General features: G+C 40.4%; 1 protein-coding gene across 1 annotated transcript; it reads left to right on the forward strand.

The window, feature by feature from the left end:
• The first annotated feature begins 768 nt into the window (after nt 1-768).
• Cmas (cytidine monophosphate N-acetylneuraminic acid synthetase) lies at nt 769-22254 on the forward strand. The gene is made up of 8 exons (XM_004634548.2): nt 769-1136; nt 10745-10887; nt 11036-11191; nt 16559-16692; nt 18231-18325; nt 18689-18860; nt 19824-19977; nt 21657-22254. The coding sequence occupies exons 1-8, from the start codon at nt 877-879 to the stop codon at nt 21845-21847; spliced, it is 1305 nt and encodes a 434-aa protein (XP_004634605.1). The 5' UTR covers nt 769-876; the 3' UTR covers nt 21848-22254.
• Nucleotides 22255-22548: the final 294 nt, after the last annotated feature.

Consider the following 22548-nt stretch of genomic DNA (forward strand, 5'->3'; position numbering starts at 1 on the left):
AACAGCTTGGAGCACCGCTACCGTTACCCTGCAAAGCCCGTGTGTCTAAACTACATCAGGGGAGCTGCAACAGTATCTCAAAAGATAAAGCTGCTTAGCAAATACAAAATTTTTTGTTGTTGTTTTTAAGAGACCATGTATCCACTATACAGACAGCAACACCCAGACTGGCTTCCAAGGTTCTGCCCCTAGGTAGACGGTAACTTTGACAGGAAGAGCAGAGATCCTAAGCAAGCCCACATGGAGGGCTTTTTAAATGCTGAATTTAAAGTGCCTGGGAGAGTACAATATTGGAATGAGGTAACTAACCTCTTGGGGAAAAAAAATATTCAGCAGCAGCATAGGAGAAAAGATGTGCGTTTAAAATACAAAATTTGAAATATAAAACTGACTCAGATTAGGATACATCACCACGGTGTACATTAGGACTCCCATACAATTCTCCCACACAACTAACTCTTAAGAAGCGGAAAGTACTTTTGTTGAGAATTAATTAATAATGTATTTTACATATTTTGGAAATCCCGATATTATCAAGGACTCCAGAAACTGCTGCTCCTCCAAACATGCTCTGCTCGACCTCCGTTTGAGGTCCCTTACTCAGAGTTCAGAGGGTTGCAGCACTTCGGCCTGGGAGTCGCCTACTGTTGTAACTGGAGTGGTGGATGGGGGGAAATGAAGGGACTACAGTTCCCGGTGTGCCTCGCGAGGGGCGGTGAGGGCGGACTACATTTCCCGGCATGCTGCGAGGGGCGGGGCAGAGGGAGGAGCAGCCGCCGCCAGAGCGGTCGGGCGGAGAGCGGGAGGCGTCGGGCTGAGTTGGCGGGGGAGTAGCTCCCGGATGTGGAGAAGCTGGGGAGAAGGCGTGGGAGGAAGATGGACTCGGTGGAGAAGGGGGCCAACACCTCCGTCTCCAACCCGCGGGGGCGGCCGTCCCGAGGTCGGCCGCCGAAGCTGCAGCGCAACTCCCGCGGCGGCCAGGGCCGGGGCGTGGAGAAGCCCCCGCACCTGGCAGCCCTGATCCTGGCCCGGGGCGGCAGCAAAGGCATCCCCCTGAAGAACATTAAGCACCTGGCGGGGGTCCCGCTCATTGGCTGGGTCCTGCGTGCGGCCCTGGACTCGGGGGTCTTCCAGAGGTGCGCATGTGCGAGAAAAGGGGGGCGTCGCGGCCTGGGCTGGGGTCGGACTGGCGCGCCGGGCCGCTCGAGGGGTCGGGCCGGGAGCCGCTCCCGGAGGGGGCGATCGCTGCCCCGGGCGCCTGCAGGATGGGGTGCCGGGGCGGACGGAGAGCGAGTGAGCGAGCCAGGCTCCGTCTGTTTCCTTCTTCCGTAGCTGCTGAAGGCTCTGACCTGAAACAGTTGTCTCGCCCTTGAGAATGCCATGCTTAAAAGGCGAGATCGCCTGTACCTGTCACCTCCGCCCAGGTGGACCCCACAGGCAGAACCAAAGAAGGCCACCCCCGGCCAAAGCCTGTGATGCTTGCTCTTTACACAGAGTCCTTGGGGCTTCCCTGTTGCTCACCCTCTGGGGACAGTTGGGGCTGATCCATGAGGAAGGCCTGGGGTTCGGGAATAGAGTCGGTACCGGGGCTTTCCAGTTTTAAGCTCAGCTTGGAGATCCTTTCCTAACCTTTGAAAAATAGTCTGGCTATCTGCCTGTGAGTCAGCACAATCCAGAAAACTCCCTACGTTTGTAAAGATCCGAGAGACAGTGGCAAGTTATACAGCTGCTGTTTTATAACATGCTTGTAAATGGGTTTATCATCTCTCTTGAACTTTGGCAATTGTAGGGACAGTTTTATTTGTGCATCGTTTAGGGACATCGCCATATGCCAGACTGGCCAGGAGTTACAAGCTGATGGCATTTATCAAAGAAGGGAGGTAGAATTCTTTGCCAAGAATGAATTTAACGCATGGTAGCTGCAACCTAAGTGCATTTGAATTTGTTGTTACTCTGGTAATTAATTTCTTGATGGCTTGTCTTTTGATGTTGATGAATTTTGCATTTTTAAGTAAATGATATTGATTTCCCATCATTGTCCATATTCTTGTATAGGTAACTACTTTTGTTTCAAAAAGTATAAATTTACTTGTTTTAATGGAAAGGAGGCCGTAAGTGGAGCCAGGCAAATAGCTGGCACTCAGGAAATAACACTAACGTAAATAGGAAATATGCTAAAGAGAGATAGGGGAGAATGGGATGGGCAGTGCCCAATGCAGTCAACATTTCATGAGCCCTCATTTGTGCCATACAGAGTAAAGTAATCCCGAGGTGAAAGGAACATGGCCGTTGTCTTCCTGAAGTTCACAGACTGGATATTTTTTACCTTCTTAGAAAGGGCACAAGCTGAAAAAAGATGGAGAAGAATATACATTCATGCCACAGTGGTATATACTAAGAATTCATTTTTGTGACATGAACGACAGGCTGAAATCACATTCACAGGAGATTGAGAAAAAACTCATTTTGCAATGCTTGGGTTGCATATTTTTGGAAACCTCTTTGAAATGGGTTAACAAGAAAGAGTAGGCCGTATGCCTGTACCATAATTAGATGAAAGGACCAAACATCAATCTTTCATTCAGCAAATTAACTGACACTGTTATGTGACAGAAATTGTTCTGTGTCCTGAACTCTGTGTTACACCAGATTTCCCTGTGTCCGTGAAAAGTCTGGTTTTTCAGCCACCCAGTGAAGCCAGTAATTCAAAAGACAAGAGTAACAAAAGAAAGCGACATGGACAGCAAGCTGGCAGCTAGAAAATGACTTTCCCATCATAAATTCTGTCTTGTCAGGGGTCACAAACAAAAAACTTGTACTGGATATCTGGGGGATCTAGTTTTAGCAACAGGTAGGAACAGGGATGGTCGTTCTTGTAGAAAGCTGTCATCAATCCCTTTGGTACAGTTTTGATGTTATCCATCAGTCACTGGAAGGACATTCCAGGAGTTTTTGGTCCCTATATGGCTACAGAAAGATTACTGATTAGAAAATCACATGACTTGTTTGTTCTTTAATGTTTCCTCTTATTCTTTTCAGGTAAGGTTTTATTTTTATTGGCTAATTATTAGGAGAGTATGGTAAAACATTGGTTTCACTTTGTATCTTAAAGCTTGTATCAGAATGAGGACAAGCAGTGTACAAAATTATACATTATGTTAGAGGGTGAGAGTGATTTTGAGAAAAATAAAGCCGGCAAGAGGATGGTACACACTGTTACCAGACCCTCGATTTCTTACTTGTTTATGGCTTTCCATTTAGGGTGTTCAAGTGATTGTACTTGAGCTAAGAACAACAGAACTCTGAGCATCTATAATGGCTTCTTTACACAAAGAGACTTGACTGAACTCTTATCATGGTCTCTAGTAGCTTAAGGGCATGACCCTAAGATATTCCTAGTCCTCTTAAAATGCGGGTGTGAGGAGACTCAGTGTTTGTCTCCAAGGAAACCCGGTGATGGCCTGATAGGCTTCTTACAGAAGTTACTTGGGAAAGCTTTTTTTTTTTTTTATCTTTATTTATTTATTTGGTACAGGGATTCACTACACATTTCAGACTTGTAGTGATCCTCCTGTCTCAGCCTCCCCAGTGCTGGGATTACAGGTGTGCATCACCTTGTCTGGTTTTGGTGGTGTGCATGATGTGCCTGGGGTTCCAGGGCTGTCATGGCATGAGGTTCCAGGGATGGAAACTGGGTCCTTGTTCTTGCCTGACAGGAGCTTAGACCCCTGAGCTATCTCCCCAGCCCCTTGGGAAGGCTTTAAATTGTGGAAACCTTGTCCTTTGGTATGTAAATCTTACTGCCCCCATGTCCTCATTGAGCTACAGACCCATTAGCTGATAATTTACTCTCCTTTGTAATCCCTGTGGGAAAATAAGGGCCTAACTTTGATGAGGGCTGTACTTCAACTTGCACCATTGCCCCCTGTCCTAAGGTAGAGGTTTCTCTTTCAGATAAGCACCAGTTGATAAATCCAGGAGGCCTGACTCCCTCGAATAGTTCTTAGTAGCTTTCCCTTAGCATGCCTCAGCCTTCAAAAAAGTCCTCAGGAAATTGAGTTCCGTTCACATTGGACTCTTCCTATACCAGTAGCCTACCATCTGCTTATCAGCTTTACCAGTAGCAGGCCTTCTTTATCCTTGCCAGTACGTGTCTTATCCTTCCATGGTTAAGTGAAGTTAGAGATCTGCTCTCAGATTTAACAGAATTCTCATTGGGGCTCCTGCTCACTAGGCACTGTGGCAGGTAGAATGCAGTGCTTGTCTTGATGCAGAGCAATTATATCTTCCACTCCCAGAACCAGTGATGGGACCCCCACTGAAGCGCACAGCAGGTTCATCAAGAGAAAAATTGAAGTATGATTACCTCAGGTGAGAATAGATTCTAAGAGTCAAAACCCAGCATAGACCATTGCAGCAAACATTGGAGATTTTGCTATGGAATAATTGGAAAATACAGGTGTGTATTAAACAGTTTTTTTTATTTCCATTTATTTAAATGCATTTGAACAAAATCTCAACTGACTTAAGTACCAATTCTATGTTTTACTCATACCTATAGACCATCAACCCCTTGGCCATATGGATAGCATTTTATATTTCTTTGCGCCATCTTGGGTATCTTTCACCATGCCAAAAGTAGCAATTAACAAAAATAAAACTGGTCTTTCCCTTAACTAATACAGGAAGTGTGTTTCTAACTCGGCCATCCCTAATATATAACACCACACCATACAGTGATTTTACGCTGTTTCTCATGGCTACTTCCTACATGGCCTTCTTTCTGAGGACCTGGAAACTTTTTCCCAGGAAATAACAGAACTCGGCCTGGTAGTGCAACCCTGTAATCCCAGCACTCTGGGAGGCTGAGGTGAAGGAGGTGAAGGATCACAAGTTTGAGCCCAGCCGGGGCAGTTTAGTGACGTAGTGAGAACCTGTCTCAACAAATGAAAAGGACTGTCAAGGTAGCTCAGTATAAAGGCTCAGTTCTCAACACCAGAGTTAAAAAAGAAAAGAGATCGACCATAAAGCCTTCCTGGTCCCCTCAATGAAAAATAACTGTGTTTTTCTTTCCCATCCATAGCAATGTTGTTGTTTGTGTTCTCATTTAGGTCCAGCACTGTAAGTGGTCAGATCATAGGCCCTGGAGAGGTTAACCTTTACCTCTCTATGCCTCGGTCTCCTCACCTGTAAAATAGACTTAAACGTCCATGTGCTTGGTGATGGGTTTAGATGCAGCCACATATGTAGATAGAATAATGCCTAACCCATAGTATGTGATCTAAAATTGATATTTTTTTTACCTGGTGTTGGAAGTTTTCATATTCTTCATAGCTTCCATGAGCCACAATTTCCTTTGGTTGTGGAATGAACATTAGTAATGATCTTCAAACTTACTTCTAACACTAACGTTTCTTGATCTTGACTCGGTAATGAATATATACCTGTTGTGTTATTCAGCTTTTGGCAGACCTTTTCCATAAAGGACCAGATAGTAAATATTGTAGGCTTTGGAAGCCAGATGGTTTCTGTTGAAACTGCTCCGAGGTTGTGTTGTGAAATCACATAAAAATAAGTGAGTGAGTGCTGCTTTGTTCCAGTAAAATGTTACAAACACAGCTGAAGGGTAGACCAGGTTTAGTCTCCGGAGACCTCCATCACCACCACCAGATGTGAAAAGCTTCGTGTGACAAGTACTGTTTTAGTCAAGCCAAGATGGCTTATACTGTAGATCCTCAATTAGAATGTTAGAATCTACTTGATGTAATTATGGCTGCAGGAGGACTTTGGAGCACCCATCCAGCCCCCTCCCCTTTCCTTTCTTCTTTCAACAAATATTTATCTTAGGAGGAAGCTGGAGAAAATTATACCTAGCTAATTTATATTTTTCAGAGCTAGACAATACTTTGCATTTTGTTTTCTTCACAATCACAGGCAGACTTAATTAAGACAGAGTTGCCTGGCCTACTGAGAATCGAAGCCAGCTAGACTTCTCAGGATTGCAAAACTTTGCATACTAAGTAGGATTGTTATAGTAGTCAAGAAAAATGCTGAGGGAGAATTTTTCATTCGGTTAAGAATTTTTGCCAAAGCACCAGTTAGTGCTGGACTTTGTAGGAGCTTCACATTTCAGCGCTGCATGAATACACCTAAGAACAAACTGATCTTTAAGGTGTTGCATAACATTGCCGAGAAGGAAACATAAATTTTCATTTCGTTTTAGGGTATGGACTTGTGGCTCACCAAAGGCCTGTGCTGTTACTCGTAACGTGACAGCACTACGAAGCACTGTCATGCAGCTCTCGCTTGCTGCTTATCCTACTGGCGGTAGCAGCGCTGTGCTCCAAGGTAGAGCCATCGCCCTTAGACTCACATTTCCTCTCCTTGAGTTTTAAAATTTTATTCAGCCAGTTTGCTTACGTGCTCCGTCTTTCCATGTGTCCCGTCTCGTTGGATGCCCCTAAACAAATGGCACACTCTGCACTTAATCCCTTAAATGAGAGTGGTGGTTGTGTTTTAAACCGCCATATGGATTGCTGGTGTGGTCAGAGCACCATTGCGTAACACAGCGTGCACACAGTAAGACGAGGACTTGTGCAAATCTCAACAGAATTTCAGTTTTCCTTCTAATGGGTTCGGTATGACGCTGTAAATAAGGAAGTGTAAATGCACCTCTCCTACTATGTTAATATTTTTGAATAGCTAAATTTATTAAACGTGTCTTCTGTGGTAAGCAGTTTCTATTTAATCTTCATAACAACCATAGAAGAGTCCTACTCTTCTCACCCGCTCCATCTACTAGGGTGCTAATGCTCTTCACCACGTACTATTTCATTCAGCAAATGTGTGTTAAGTACTCATTACATAGCAAGATCTGGAAGAGTACTTTGTGAAAAGGAAAACATTATAAAAAGCATGGTTATTTAATTGACTCTTCATAGCTCCTTAATGGTGTCAAAGGAATTACAGTACCGTGCAGCTGGTCTCTGCTGATAAGCTAAGAATCTCTTATGAAAATTGACTGTATGTGTATCAGTTGTCCTACAGCATTCCCACTGCCCAGAAGAGCAGCTAGAGTAGCACAGACAGCCAGCAAACATTTAGGAATGCAGGAGTAAGAGAACAGAAAAAGGAAGGAAGTATAGCAAGCAAACAGCTGGGCATGTGGTGCACACCTGCAATCCCAGCACTTGCGAGGCCGAGGCAGGAGAAACACCACAAGTTCAAGGCCAGTGTAAACTACATAGTAAGACCTTGCTTAAAAACGACAACAACAAAACTCTTCCAAGACTTTTGGGGTTTTTTGCTTTTATTTATTTTTTTAATGTATTTAGTACAAGGTCTGAAAGGTCACACTACACAGATCAGACTCATAGTGATCCTCCTGTTTTCAGCCTCCCAAGCGCTGGGATTACAGGCGCGCACCACCACTCCCAGTCTCAGTCACCATCTCAGCATGCGTCAGAGGCTGGGCTGGTATGGCACTTAGGGGATCGAACCCCGGTCCACTGAGCTATCAGGCCAGCCCTTTTTTGCCATTTTTTTCTATCACTGACATACTTCAGAAAAATCACTGAATCTTTTCATATTACATTTCTATTGCAGTAGAAACAAGGATAATAAAATAAATATCTTCACTAGTTTGCATCAAGTAATACCATAAATTATAACCCCCCAATCCCATATGTTTTGCATTCACTCATCCTTTTTATTCTAATTCTCATCCTACCATCCTCCCTTCGCCTTCTGTATGGTCAGTGCACACTAGGTTTCATTAGTAGTTGGTTACATACCTTTGGCTGTGACATTTCTTCAGTAAAAAATACCTGACCCCAGACTGGTTCAGAATTCAAAGTGAAGTGGGGGGAGGACTTCTCTATTTTGTATGATTACACAGATATTATGAGACTTTTGAGCCCTATGCTGTAACAGGTCTTATTTAGCAGGTTTCCTTTGAAATAAAGTGTGGGGGATATTACTACTCTTTTCTATGAATATTAAAGGGAATAAATGAAATTAATAGATGAAATCTAAAGATGTTAGAAAATGTTCTTTAGGGCCAGCGAGATAGTTCAGCAGACTAAGCGCCTGCTTAGGCAAGTGGAGGGACCAGGGTTCTGTTCCCAGCACCACATGCCACTGGCCTCACCCCCCAGGCATGCTGAGCCTGTCACCAAGATCCAGCATGGTGACACATGCCTAGAATTCTAGTGCTAAGGAGGCTGAAAATGAGCACTACGAGTCCAAGTTGCATAGTAAGACCTTGTACCAAATACATAAACAAAAAGAAGAAACATTTTTTAGCATCTCATTTTAACAACTGAGCATAGACGAATGAAACATGCAAGTCCTCTTTCCCTTGAAAATGTTGATGGCCGGCCAAATAGCTGGCTGGCCAAATAGCTCAGCACATTAAAGCGCCTGCAAGCAGGCATGGGACAGAGGTTTGGGGATTCAGTCCCTGGGCCTGCCATGCCAGCCTTGCCCCCGGGGCATGCTGAGGTGGCAATTGAGACTGGGTATGGTGGTGTACGCCTGTAATTCCAGCTCTTGGGAGGCTGTGAACAGGCAGATCACTATGAGTCTGATCTAGTAGTGAGACCCAGGACACCCTGTAGACAGTTCCCTAAAAAAAAATTTTTTTTTTAAAAATGCTGAGTGAAAGGAATAAACAGAAAGAAATGGCTGTTGCCACCATAGACTATAATCAGAATATGTCTTTGCTTAGTATCACTGTTACCACCTCATAAACCCAGTAGGCATGATTCTGGCTCTTGCCCATGATAAGCAAGAACCAAGAAATGTTCACCTGGTAGAAGTTGTCAAGCAGCTGTAATTGTGCAGATCAAGGGAAGCCATGCTCAGGGCAATTTCATGCCAACAAAAGATGGTGCACAAAACAAAGCTGTCATGGTGACAGGAAGGCAGAGGCACTGCACACATAGTGCCGCTCACAGAAGATGCACTCATTCCTGGTCCCTCCCGTGATATGCTAGGTGTGGTTAACTTAGGGCTCTGAAGGCATGTCTGTCCCAGAACTCACAGATCTTAATGATATGCATGACTTGTGCCTACTCATGAATCCCTGATAAGGTTGGAGCAGAATAAAAAAGACTGAAGATGCATGTGCTCTGGCCTGAAGATTTGCCTGGTATTTTGTTAAGTGATTCTCTACCTCTCAGAACAATGGAAGGAAGACTGGTCCTAGGGTCCTGTTTAAATTTAAATGGGTGAGTAAGGGAGATAGCTCCGCAGACTAAGTACCTGCCTGGCAAGTGCAAGGATCCAGGTTGATCCTCAGTATCATGTGCTATGCCTGCCCCTGATCTCTGGGCGCATGCCATGCTGGCCACTGGAACTGTGCATGGTGACACACATCTGTAATCCTAGCCCTTGGGAGGCTGAGACAGGAGGATCACTATGAGTCTGAGCTATGTAGTGAGACCCTGTATCCAATAAATGGGTGGAAGAGAGTGACTTCTTTGGCTCCATTGTTTTTAACTGCACTATCACTATTAAAACACTGGCTTGAGTAGTAGTCCCACCTTCTGTTGTTAGCAGTGGGAATTTATGAAGGGCCAGGAATCAAAACTTTTACAGAGACTGATGCATCTTCCAAAAGAGCATTTTGTTTAGTCTTTATGATCTAAACAGGCAACTGCAAGGTCAGTAGGAAGTTAAACTTTGCTGAGGTACTCAAGTTACAGTCCCTGCAACCTGTTATCATCAATAGCTGTAACTAATCCATGGCAATTGACTATTCAAATATTTATACACCTATTGTTCGTTGTCTTAGAAAAGTATTATCTGATCATTCTTGGCATTTACTCTCTTCTAAGAGGAAACTGTTACAGCTTTATGGTTTGGCTAAGCCAAGTTCCTTTTTTTATTTTCTTAGCAAGTATATTAAAATACTTCATGCAACTCAAAATTGTTTATATAAAATGATTACAATGCTGTAACATACAAAACAATAAAGTATAAAATATAAAGAAAAATAAATTAACCTGCACTTACCTTTGCAAACCTTTGTGGTTGTTGTGAGAGAGATGAGAGAGGAGGGTTATCATGTAAGAGGACTTTGAATATTGCTAGTGGAGTCACTGCTGTTGGCTCAATGGAATCTTTTTACTTTCATGCAACTTTAACAAAGGACCTCTCCAATGTCATTTGCTTTCCCATTCTTTTGGGGATTTCACTAAAATGTGACATTGCATTGTCATTAAACAGATTGATCTCTTGGACTGCCCTAGCTTTATTCAGATTTTTCTATGCAATTTTGCACTGTTTCTCAAATTTTACACGTCTCTGTAATATCATTTGATGTGCGGTAGTCTCTGCCTTTTCTCTCTGAAGATGAGATCTAACCTCTTGCTTTGGGGATGCAATTACCCACAATTCCACAGTGACTCACAGAGAAAAACCATTGGCTCAGTGTGGTCACATGGTACTCAGTATCATGTACTATTTGTATTACAAGATTTACTCATTTATAAAGTTAAAATCTTTTAGAAATATTTGTTCAACTTACAGGACACTTTAGAATAAGTTATTTGCAATGTCAGGTTTTACTGTACTTTGCACTTCTTTACATTTTACATTACTTTGGACCTTTAATATTATTTGGAAAGTAGAAAAACTCTTCTTATGTAAGTTGTATTTTAGGGTGGAGTTCCTTTTTATTGTTACTGATTTATTTTGGTGACTTAGCCAATTAATTTTTTTTTTTTTAATTTCTGAACAGTGTATGGGTTTCAACAGATCATGATGAAATTGAGAATGTGGCCAAACAATTTGGTGCACAAGTTCATCGAAGAAGTTCCGAAGCTTCAAAAGACAGCTCTACCTCACTAGATGCTATCATAGAATTTCTTAATTATCACAATGGTACAAGTTTATTTACTCATTTATTTAGAATGTTATGTAATTCCTATCATTTCAAAGCTTTGTCTTAACATATGAACTTAAAGATCTTAGTATTGCTTGCTTGCCAACAGTTTTGATCTCTGTTTTTTCCCATTTCTTTTATCTTCAGAGGTTGACATTGTAGGAAATATTCAAGCCACTTCTCCATGTTTACATCCTACTGACCTTCAGAAAGTTGCGGAAATGATTCGAGAAGAAGGATATGATTCTGTTTTCTCTGTTGTGAGACGCCATCAGTTTCGATGGAGTGAAATTCATAAAGGAGGTAATCTGTTATCGACCACTGTTTTAGCGCATTTACCTGAAAATCAGATTTTTTACACATAAATATTCTGTAGCAGTAAAGAAACTAAAAAGAATGTAAATTTGTAACTACAGTAGGTAATGGCATTTATTTTTTTTTAAATAAAATAATAATAAAATGCTATAGAATTTCACTAAACAAAATAATAGGAATTCAACAGTGGTTGTTATATTGCCTATTGCTGTCTTCAAATTAGTTGTTTAGATTATCAGAATTGGTCAAAAAATTAAAAAAGAGAGAGAAAACAATTTAAGTATTAATTGCTCCTTTCAAAAGACCAGAATGTCATTTATAGTTATTTCTAAATCTTCTTTGAGGCAAGACAATGTTATCAAATTAAATCTTGTTTTAATATTTAATTTGAGATTCCAATCCCCTGTCTCTGTTTGCTTTTCAATATGTCATGTTTTATATCAAATGCTTTTATGTCTATGCTAGGCTTGTTTGATAAGGTCCATATGAAACATATAGTAATAGAAACTGTTTACCAAAGAACTGTGGAGAACTTCAAGAATAAAATTGTAAAATACCCTGTCCAAATTTATAGCTCCATATATAAGAAGGGTTCCATAGGTATTAGTTGGAGTCTGATTGGTTTCTAGCTAGATATTATGGTTTGTATCTAGGTGTCCTCCTAAAGCCTCATGTAAGTCATGGGGTGGACTTCTAGAGTTTGTGATTAACCCATGATCCCCTGGGATTATGGGTGTGAGTGCTGCTGGGACTATGTGTGTGCGCGCGCTACACCCAGCCTAGAGCGGATAGCCTGGATACAATTTAAGGGAGATAGACTTGCTCTCTGTTGCTGTCGTTGCTGCTGCTCCTCCCATTTGCTCTTGCTTCTCTTGCTCTTTGCTGCCACCATGAACGGCTGCTCTGTGCCACGTGCCCCTCTGCCTTGGAGCCAGCTGAGTATGGACTGAAACCTCCATTAGCTGTGAGCTAAGTAAACCTTTCCTTCTTTCATTTTGGCTGTCAGGTATTTTGTCCCAGCAACTGGAGAAAAGTAACTGAGACAGTAAATAAACTGACAAAATATGTACTGAATAGAGTAACATAAATATAGCATACTTGGGGAAGGAGGTGTGACTTCCATTAGGTTCACTGACATTTGTTGAATGCTTTGCCCTCTGTCTGACATAGGCAAGGTGTACTTAAAAATACAAGGAATGATCAAGTTTTAAAAATTCATTATAGCAGCAGGCATATTGCCATGAATCCCCCTTGCAATACCCCTTCTTGTTTTGAACACACTTACTCCATGTTCGTGCCGCTTTCTGAAGCAGTTATGGTAGGCTTCTTTTATGAGTGTCTTGAGTGGTGCTGCTGTTGTGACTGCCTTGAGATCCTGAATCATCCCAAGAGTTTGCCTTTCATGGTCATTCTTACTTCACAGAGGAACAGAAACTTGCTCAGTGTCCGCTGTGGTGAATGAGGTGCATCAGGACGTACTACAGTGTCTTTACCGGGCTCTTCTGCTGGAAAGCGGCCCTACGTGGCAGCATTCACTGTATTTTTTAATCACACCTCATGAAATCTTCACAAAAGAGGATTTCCAGAATTGCTTCTGAAAGGGACAGGAATGAAGTAGTTGGAGTGAGCGGAAGTATTTTACAAGGGAACTAATCACAGTGCATCTTTTACTGTAATAATTTTTTAAACATTCACCATATATTTTGATTGTATCTCATGTTTTAAAGGAGATATTAAAGAATATGCAATGAAACCACAGAAGGTACTGATTCAGATTTCATTAAGATAATAAACAGGGTAAAGATGGATGGAAAATAATGACTTCTCTGTGTCACATTGTGAAAATTGTCAAATCCAATTGTCTTACTTTTTTAATTGTTGAGACAAGATACCTGACCCCCACAAGTTAAAAGGGGGAGAGTTTACTTCAGCTTACAGTCTGTGAAGACTTCACTCCACCGTCAGCTGGTTCCATGCAGAGGGCATCACGGAGGAGAAGCAGTCAATGGTGTGGCAGGCAGGAAGCCAGAACGCGCAAAGCAAACCTCCCTTTCCCTTTTTCCCTATCTAGGCTATAAGCCCCCTACTGGAGCCACCTGCATGTAGGGTGGGTCTTCTGTAATCTGTACCCAGAGCTTTGCTAAGCCAGTCCATGGGCTGATTTAGGACCGCAGACCCTACGTCCCAGTGTCACACACCCTAGATCCAGCTAGCCCTGGAGAGCCTCACCTGTAAGCATGCTAGGCTCTGTGGAGACATCTGAACACAAGCCATAACACCAGTGAAATCATGACAAATGCATTTATTCATTGATTTCATCCAGTCAACATGTATTGCTTTCTGTGTGTTTAGTTCTATGTTAGGTACATGAATAAATCTTTAAATTGATTTACTAAATCTAAGAAATAAGATCGAGGAAGGATCTATTAAATGGTAAATTTTTGAAGCAAATCAGAGAAACCCAAATTTAAACTGAATGTGAAAGTTAATCTCTATCAATAAAGTTAGGTAAGCTAAAATAGTCAAAGGGTAGAAATCCATAATTACTAGATCTACTAAGAAATGTCATTTAATATCAAGAGTTAACATTTGGGACAGTAGCTGTCTTTTTCATACAATCTGTGTAACCCCTTGGAGCCAAAATGAAACAGAATGCTACTAAAGGGGACATTTCTAACCTAGAGCAGTGTGGCTTTTCTTAGGATTCATTTTTTGTCCCTTGTACATAAAATCATCACTGCTGAAAGAACAAGTAGGTTAAACAGTACTTTAAAAAAGTATTTCACTTTATTTTCTAAAGCATTTTATATTCTTTTTTTTTTCTTCTTACTTGTTATGTTAGAACTGTCTACTAGGGTAGCACTCTTTGAACATTAACACTTGAAATGTTTATGGTGCCAGAAAGTCTAAAGTCCATATTGCATTTCACAGACTTAATATGAAAGAAGTATTACAGTACCTCAATAATCTTTATATTTATTACATGTTGAAAAGATAATACTTTGGGCTAAATACATTGGTTAAATGTTAAAATTAATCTTGCTTGGTTTGCTGTTTAAAAATGTAGCCACTTGAAAGTTTTAAATTACATGGGCCAGCCAGATAGCTTAATAGACTAAAGTACCCACTTAGGCAGGCACAGGGACCAGGGTTCCATCCCCAGTGTGCTGTGCCAGCCCCGCCCTCTGGGCATGCTGAGACTGGAGATTGAGACTGGGCGTGGTGGTGCGCACCTGTAACCCCAGTGCTTGGGAGGCTGAAAACAGGAAGATCACTTAAAGACCGATCTATGTAACGAGACCCTGTAGACCCTTTCCTAAATACATGAAAAAGGGGGAGAAAAAAAGAAAAGAAAGTTTTAAATTATATACATTCTATTTCTAAGGGACAGCACGGTTCTAGAGATGACACTTTGCCCTCTTGTCACAGTCTACATAGAAGTAGTGTTTTACAGTTTTACAAATAATCAAGAACTTCACAGATATACGTGTATTTGTAGCCTGCTTTTTTTTTTTTACTGTTACTGAAACAGTCAGCCTTTACATGCACTGTTTAAGTATTTTCCCCTAATTTCTTTAACATATTTGTAACAGCTATTTGAAACTCTTCACTGGCGAGTCCAACATCTGGGTCCTTTATAGATCTGCACCTGTGACATTTCCTCTTCATTATGAATCACTTATTTCTGCTTCTTTCATATGTTGTTTATCGTGTATGGCAGAGAGACTGGGGTTATGTGTTTGTCTATGGAGGGGACTTTCCCTGTCTTCTGTCAGGCAGATAAGATGAGAGGCTATTACCTGATCCAGTTATGAGTTGAGCTGGATCAAACTGGATTGCAGCTCACCTCTCCATGCAGGTGCCTTATTAGAGGAGTTGCCTCAGGTATTGCTGACACCCACCACCCACCTTTGTTAGCAGAACTTTGAGCTCTGAATGCTGCCCGTCTTCCACAGCCCCTTCCCCACGCCATGCTCCACTCACTGCAGAAGTCCTGGAAGCAGAACTTCTGGTGGGGGAAGCACCAGTTCTGCTTGTGTGGGTTGAGGTTTGAGTTGGATGAAGCCTGCGACGCATGTCCACAAGGCTGTTAAAAATTCTTCTAGCAAGGCTCTGGGTTTGATCTCCAGTACTGAAAGAAGAACTCTTCTAGTTTCTCCTTACTGTCTCAGAGATCTCCCTGTACACAAGTTTGATCTTTTTCTTACCTTCTCCTCATGCTCAGCAAATGTTCCCAGGGAACAATCAACCACTGGCTGGGGGCAAGATTTAATCCCTAGAATGAACTGTGATCCTTTGTGATCCTTTGCATGTTGCCACCACCAGATCTCACGGGCTCTCTGTTACCTGTAAAGCTGTGCTACTGCTACCTGTAGAGAGTCAAAATATATCTGCAGGTATTTTTCCCTAGATTGTGTCAAATACTAGGATACAATGGAACAGAAGATGGTTGATTTGAGAAAATAGAAGTTAAACTTTTTACACATGTACATGACAGTCAAAAAGTAAAATTTTACAGGATTACCAGCTGTTAAGCACACATACATGCATGCATAAGTGTATATATACCCATACATACAAATTAAAAGAAAAATCCTGAAACGATATGAAAATCTAATCCCAAAGGCTTTATTTTTTGCATTAAGTTATAATCATTAATGGCAATGCTGTTGAATCTTCATTCTTAAGTATAATGATAAACATTATTATAGTTAATGGAACTCCAACTACTAGTAAAAGTGCCTAATAAACATTTCCATCGGTGTAACAACTTAAAGCTTGATAGGCAGATACTATTTTATATAATAATTCAATAGAAATAATTTCTGTATGCCCAAGCCAAGGATATAGCTCAACTATAGTAGTACCTTCCTGGTAAGCACAAGGTTATTAGTTCAATTCCCAGCACAAAAAAAAAAAAAAAGGAAAGTACATTTTTACCTACATTAGATTTAAAAAACCCTATAGAAATTGTATTTTTTCTAGAAATACAATATGTACAGACACAAATTTTGAGAGATTCAAGTACTCAAATATTGAACATAGGTATTATATGACAAGTTCCATTTTCTTAATGTCATTTTAAGACTGCTTTGATATTCTCCCAGAGCATTATTTTAAACCATAATTATTCCAAAATTATTTGTAAAATACATTTTGTGTACTGTTACTGTTTGAAAGCAAGGATACATCATCAAATTATTAGAGATTTTGTTCCTTGAAATAAGTCGTTTTCTTATTTATCAAGATAGAGAAATAGTCTATATTCTGAATTCATTTTTATTCTTTTGCAAAGTTCCTCAGTGAACATTTTATTGAAGGCAGTGTGGTCTTACCGTAATATTTTGCTTTTAGTGAATGAAGTAACTGAGCCCCTGAATCTGAATCCAGCTAAACGACCTCGTCGCCAAGACTGGGATGGAGAACTGTATGAAAATGGCTCATTTTACTTTGCCAAGAGACATTTAATAGAGATGGGTTACTTACAGGTTAGTATGTTCCTTCTGCAGAAGCCTCTTAGACTTCTCTGTGTTGACATCAAGAGAGGAAGCACAGCAAAGCTCATGGGAAAGTACCCACCCCGGAGCAAGGCTGTGGCCGGCAAGCTGTGCCATCCCAGGCATCCACCCCAACGCTGACCCCAAAGTGATTTGAGGAATCCGCTCAGTAAATACAGAAAAGAATTCTCTTCCAACTGAAACAGTAAGATAAAAAAACGGATCAAATGCAGGATATCTACACATATCCTGGTATTTTCACAGTACTCCATTCCAAACTGTTTGTAATCCATGTCTGCTTCACAGGTAGGTCATGACTTAGGGTTAAACACTTTCTGTTACTTTGAACAGAGACAGTGAGTAACATAGTAGAGGCGAGAGGGTATCCCCCGAGCATCGCGAGTACTGAATCTAGTTCTAACTTTCTAACTGCACAGGCTGTCTCACATAATCTGCATGGCGGCTGAAAGAAGTGGACATTCCTTTCCCAGTTTTGTAGAGGAGAAAACGGCAACCCTGGAAAAGGAAGTAATTAATGTAGGGCAAAATCTGCCAGCCAGCGGTGATGTCAGGTTTGAGACTCAGGTCCTCATGTCACTCCGAATACAGCCTGTGAAGACTGGGCTAGGGTGTAACTCCCAGGAGAAGAGTGTGTTTGCAGCAAATGCAGGTTCCTTGCTTCGGTCCCCAGCACCACAAAACAGAAACCTCTGCACAGTCGTAGACATTCTCCTGCGCTTCATGCTCTGAGAAAAGGAAGGAAAAGCATTTTTTTTCCTTATATTCTGGCCAGTATATAGACAAACTATAAGCATTTCATGCTTAAGCTTGAGTGTTCAGGAATACTAGGTTTCACACTCAGAGCTCCTTCCCTGAGCTACTTTCTAAGGGGCTTTGGTCTGACCCTTTTCAAAATGCCATTACAGAACAATGATATTTACCATTGTAATAACATTTGGAAAGAAACTTAACAGTTCTAAAACATGAATTTGTTAAGTAATTAACCTGGTCCTTCCTCCTTCCTCTGTACCCCAGAATCTGCCCCTGCCCTGGCCCACGTGTCCCTTATTGTTGTGTGCCCCTCTCTGTTTGGGGATCCCAGATGGTTCTGTGTGGAGAGGCTGTACTTACTCCTCCATCCTGCCAATTGGTTGCATAAGTTCTGAAAACCATTTTAGTGCTTTTGGAGAGTTATGGGAAAGAATGCCAGAAGAAAGGAGGAATGTGATTTTTTTACACAGCTTTTTGTGTTCAGAATACTGGTAGATGGACATTATTTCTGCTTTTTATCAGACTTTTAAGTAGAAATATATTTAAAGAAAATAGGACACTTACAGTGTATAGAAAGAACTTGAAAACTCAGTGTTTTATGTAGCTTTCCTCTAAAAAAAGATTTTGTGACACATGACTTATTTTACTAGGTCACTTTTTCAGTCCTGTAGAAATGGATCCATTGTTCTGCATTCTAATAAAGTTTTTATATATGTAACTGAACGTTGGAAACAATACAACATTTATATGATCTTTAGGGTGGAAAAATGGCCTACTACGAAATGCGAGCTGAGCACAGTGTGGATATAGATGTGGACATTGACTGGCCTATCGCAGAGCAAAGAGTATTAAGGTAAAAATAAAAACAGCCTTTGCGCTAGAGCCTAACTTTATTTTTAGCAGATATGTTTAATCGTGCTTCCAGACACCAATTTCTGGCACTCCAAACATCTCAGGGTCTTCATAATTAGTTCACGCGTGTGGGAAAGACATATGTGTAAAATACGCCTTTGCATGGCATGTTCTCGGTCAAACCGAGAAGCAGTCGGTTTGACCACACTATTGATGGTTTATGGCTCTGGCCCTCTTACATTGAAGTGTGCATGTGCTGTTTGAAAAATTAGAGAGTGAGTTTTTCAGCTCCCAGTGTTGTCCAGGTGAGAGGGGGTGAATGGTACTGCCCTTGTACTCAAAGGTCTATTTTGGTTTCTTTTAGATTTGGCTATTTTGGCAAAGAGAAGCTCAAGGAGATAAAGCTTTTGGTCTGCAATATTGATGGGTGTCTCACCAATGGCCAAATTTATGTGTCAGGAGACCAAAAAGAAATAATATCTTATGATGTAAAAGATGCTATTGGGATAAGTTTATTAAAGAAAAGTGGTATCGAGGTATGTGCTCCCTGAACATAGCAATATTTTAAGATTTTGATTCAGGGTCAAAGAAACAAAGATTTAAAATTTTAATGTTATCTGAAAATGCCTGCAATTTAGCCCTCACATGCCTAGAAAGTTCTTGTGCGTTTTACTTTTACTTGAATAAAATTAGGAATTTTTAAATCAGCAAATAGTACTTATTTGTTTAATAAATAAAAACATTGTAATTTTAGATAGGAACTATCTAGTCTTTCCCACAGGATCTTAGAACAAGAAAGATTTCCTAGGTAGTTGGTGTTGACATTTTTAGATTTTTAAAATGTTGCATTTTCATCTGAATGAAAATTTTAGTTCAGAATAACTTAATGGGGCCAGGGAGATAGCTTGCTGGTCTAAGTGCCTGCCTGGCAAGCGCAAAGACCAGGGTTTGATCCCCAGTACCACATGTCATGCAGGCCCTGTGCCAAGCCAGCTACTGAAACCAGGGGTGGTGGCATACACGTGTAATCCCAGTGCTGGGGAGACTGAGACAGGAGGATCACTACAAGTTTGAGCTGCATAACAAGATCCTGTACCAAATAAATAAATACAGATTAAAAAAATAATGTTTATATTTTAAATGAAGGCTAAGATAATTGTAATTCACTAGACATCTTCAGTATGTGTTACTCAGCCTCACAAGAGAGACTATATAAACTTCTCTTGATAATTAGAGTTTAGGAAAATCTTAGATGGGTATCAGACAATGCATGTTATACCTTTTTTTACTAATAGATAAAATCTTCATTATAGAAAATTGTGTCTTGTCTTTATTGAGCTATTAGAAATAAACTAAGGTCTGTCTTAAAGTGCCATTCTATTTAACTGACCTTTGAGAGTGTCCAAGTACTACCCATTTGTGACTTGGATTATTTATAAGGTTTTATTTTGTTGTGGATGATTGGTTTCCTTTCTTATTTTTTCCTGCTTTTTCCTCAGGTGAGGCTCATTTCTGAAAGGGCCTGTTCCAAGCAGACACTGTCCTCCTTAAAGCTGGACTGCAAAATGGAAGTCGGCGTTTCAGACAAGCTTGCAGTCGTAGATGAATGGAGAAAAGAGATGGGCCTGTGCTGGAAGGAGGTGGCCTATCTAGGTTGGTACAGTTTTATTCAGCTGTAATAAAATAGACTGCATTTATTTATTTTACAAACAGATTAATGGGAAGGAAAATTCTCCAGGTTGGTTTTCTGTAAGAAAGCAGGATCTCTTGCCTGGGACAGCCTTTCTAGAGGTTAACGTGATGGCGTGCAGCAAGGGTAGCCTGGTAGAAGGGTCGCCAGCACGTCCTGTCGAGTCAGAATGTTCTGCTGGCCCCCTGGTTTGGGTAAGGTAATTCTTCCTCATCTCTGGGCTGACATATATATTAACAAGGGCACGTACTGTCACATGGCCTCAATAGGCATTGATAAAATAATCTGAGTGGCCCTTGGAGTTTTTAGTATGTAAGAGTTACATTCAGAATATTTTTCTTAGTATTAAACATACTTTTTTATCTTTAAATTGCAATTTCTGTTTTTATTGGCATGGTCAGACGATACAGAAAGTTTGATACTTAAATTCTAAACATATATTAACAGTAGAAGTAGATATATTTAGTATTTTGGAGCTAATAGCTTGCTGCAGTACTAAGAGTTTACAGTTCTAATGATGTCAGTATTTTAAATGCTAAGAATGACAAGTTATTAAGTTGCTCAGTGACTATAAATCACTTACGAAACAAGTATTTGCAAAGCGACAGGAGCCTCACGGGAAGAGGTACGGTAACTTTGGAAATCTGTGATCTGTAGACTTCTGAACTAGCCTTTGAAGCACATGTAAGATTCAGTGGACAAAAATACTGTAGCACAATTGTTAGAGAATGGCCCAGTTTTTAAAAGAGGAAAACAGTTTTAGTGGACCTTATAACAAATCCCAGCTGTACTTGCTATCTATAAGATGTTAAACAAGTTTCTTATGACTTACTTTTCCGGTTTGTAAAGCAAATTTTATAAGGTCATTGGAAAGAAAAACAAAGACACCCAAAAGTCTGAGCAAAGTGCTTTGTATAGCAGTAAGTGTATCATTTATATAGCTTACACTGTAGAATTATATATGCCAAAATGTGACTGTCTGTAAACAGTGATAATGAGGATGATTTTTTGCCTTTTCAAAAAAGTTTCTACTAAGAATATACATTATTCATATGAAATTTTGAAAGACTACAAAAAGTAGGAATTGGAAATTTCCAAATTTTTAAAGCAGCCAAGGAAGGAGAAAAGACATAGTAATATCAGTATGCTTCAGTAGTTTCTTAAAAATGATGATTTTCCCACCAATACATGGCATAAAATCAGAGAAAGCTATTATAGACTAAAGGATATTTAAGATAACACTTCAACAAAGTATAGTATGTGGACCTTACTTCACCCCTGATTATAAAAAATCAACTATAAAAAGATATCTTATAGTCTTGGATTCTTCTGTATGTTTGAATTTTTCCTTAACAAAAAGTTGAAATGACATGTAAGTTATATGTGGAATTTCTAATGCTTATAGTACAGGTGGCAAGTATAACTTACACTCCATTCTATCTAACTGCCAAGAGTAATTTCTTAGGGAAAACCCTAGCCCTCAGTTATACTTTAAAATGGTTTTGCTTTGTTCCATTTGATCATGAGTGTGCTTATATTCAGTGCTTTAGATCTTTAATGACCAGAGTTACTTGCTGTATTATTCATCGCTAGGCCGGCCTTTGTCTCTGACTGTTCATTTGGCCTTTCTTTTGCCCTGTAGGAAACGAAGTGTCAGACGAAGAGTGCTTGAAGAGAGCAGGCCTAAGTGGCGTCCCGGCTGACGCCTGTTCCGCGGCCCAGAAGGCTGTGGGGTATATTTGCAAGAGTAATGGTGGCCGTGGAGCTATCCGAGAGTTTGCAGAGCACATTTTCCTTCTAATGGAAAAGGTTAATAATTCATGCCAAAAATAGAAATAAGCGTAGTGTGGGGAAAGAAAGAATACAGCCTTCTTCAGGCCCTTTGCTTTTATTTTTGACCTAAGTACAGTTCCATGGTGTAATGTTGCAGAAGGTGTGATTTGATTGCTGATATATCTTAATATCTTTTAAAAGCAAAATCCTCTCAAATTATCATTCCAAAAACCTATGAAATAATTGTCCTCTACTTTTCTCTTTAATCAGAATGATTATTTAGAGACCAATCATAGTCTTAGATTTTTAGTAAATACAAGACATCATCGAAATTGACTTTGTATTGTGCCCTGTAAAACTGTGCATTTGTGTGCTTCAATGATGCTGGGATTTTATTTATTTGGAGACAGTGCGTCTGGAAGACAAGCACTTCTGTTCATTAATAAAATCACATTTCATAAACTTGATGAAAACTGCCTTGTTGCCATGGAAATATTTACCAAGCGTTTCCTTTATTTTCTTTCAACACTAACCACACACAAGCCACTAAATGCAAAAGAGCTAGCATTTAGTTGTCTTTTAAATATGTATAGATACAGCACATATCTATGAATATACATATCCAACTAAATTCATACACTGAGAAGGTTATACATTGATTTGAAGAAGACAGAGTGAGTCATTTGGTGTTACCTCTTTGGCTAGCATCACGATTTTGTGGCCAGCACAGCGTTGCCTACCTGTTTGGATTTCAAGAATGG

This window comes from Octodon degus, unplaced genomic scaffold, assembly GCF_000260255.1.
Source record: "Octodon degus isolate 3935 unplaced genomic scaffold, OctDeg1.0 scaffold00064, whole genome shotgun sequence".
Lineage (NCBI taxonomy): Eukaryota > Metazoa > Chordata > Mammalia > Rodentia > Octodontidae > Octodon > Octodon degus.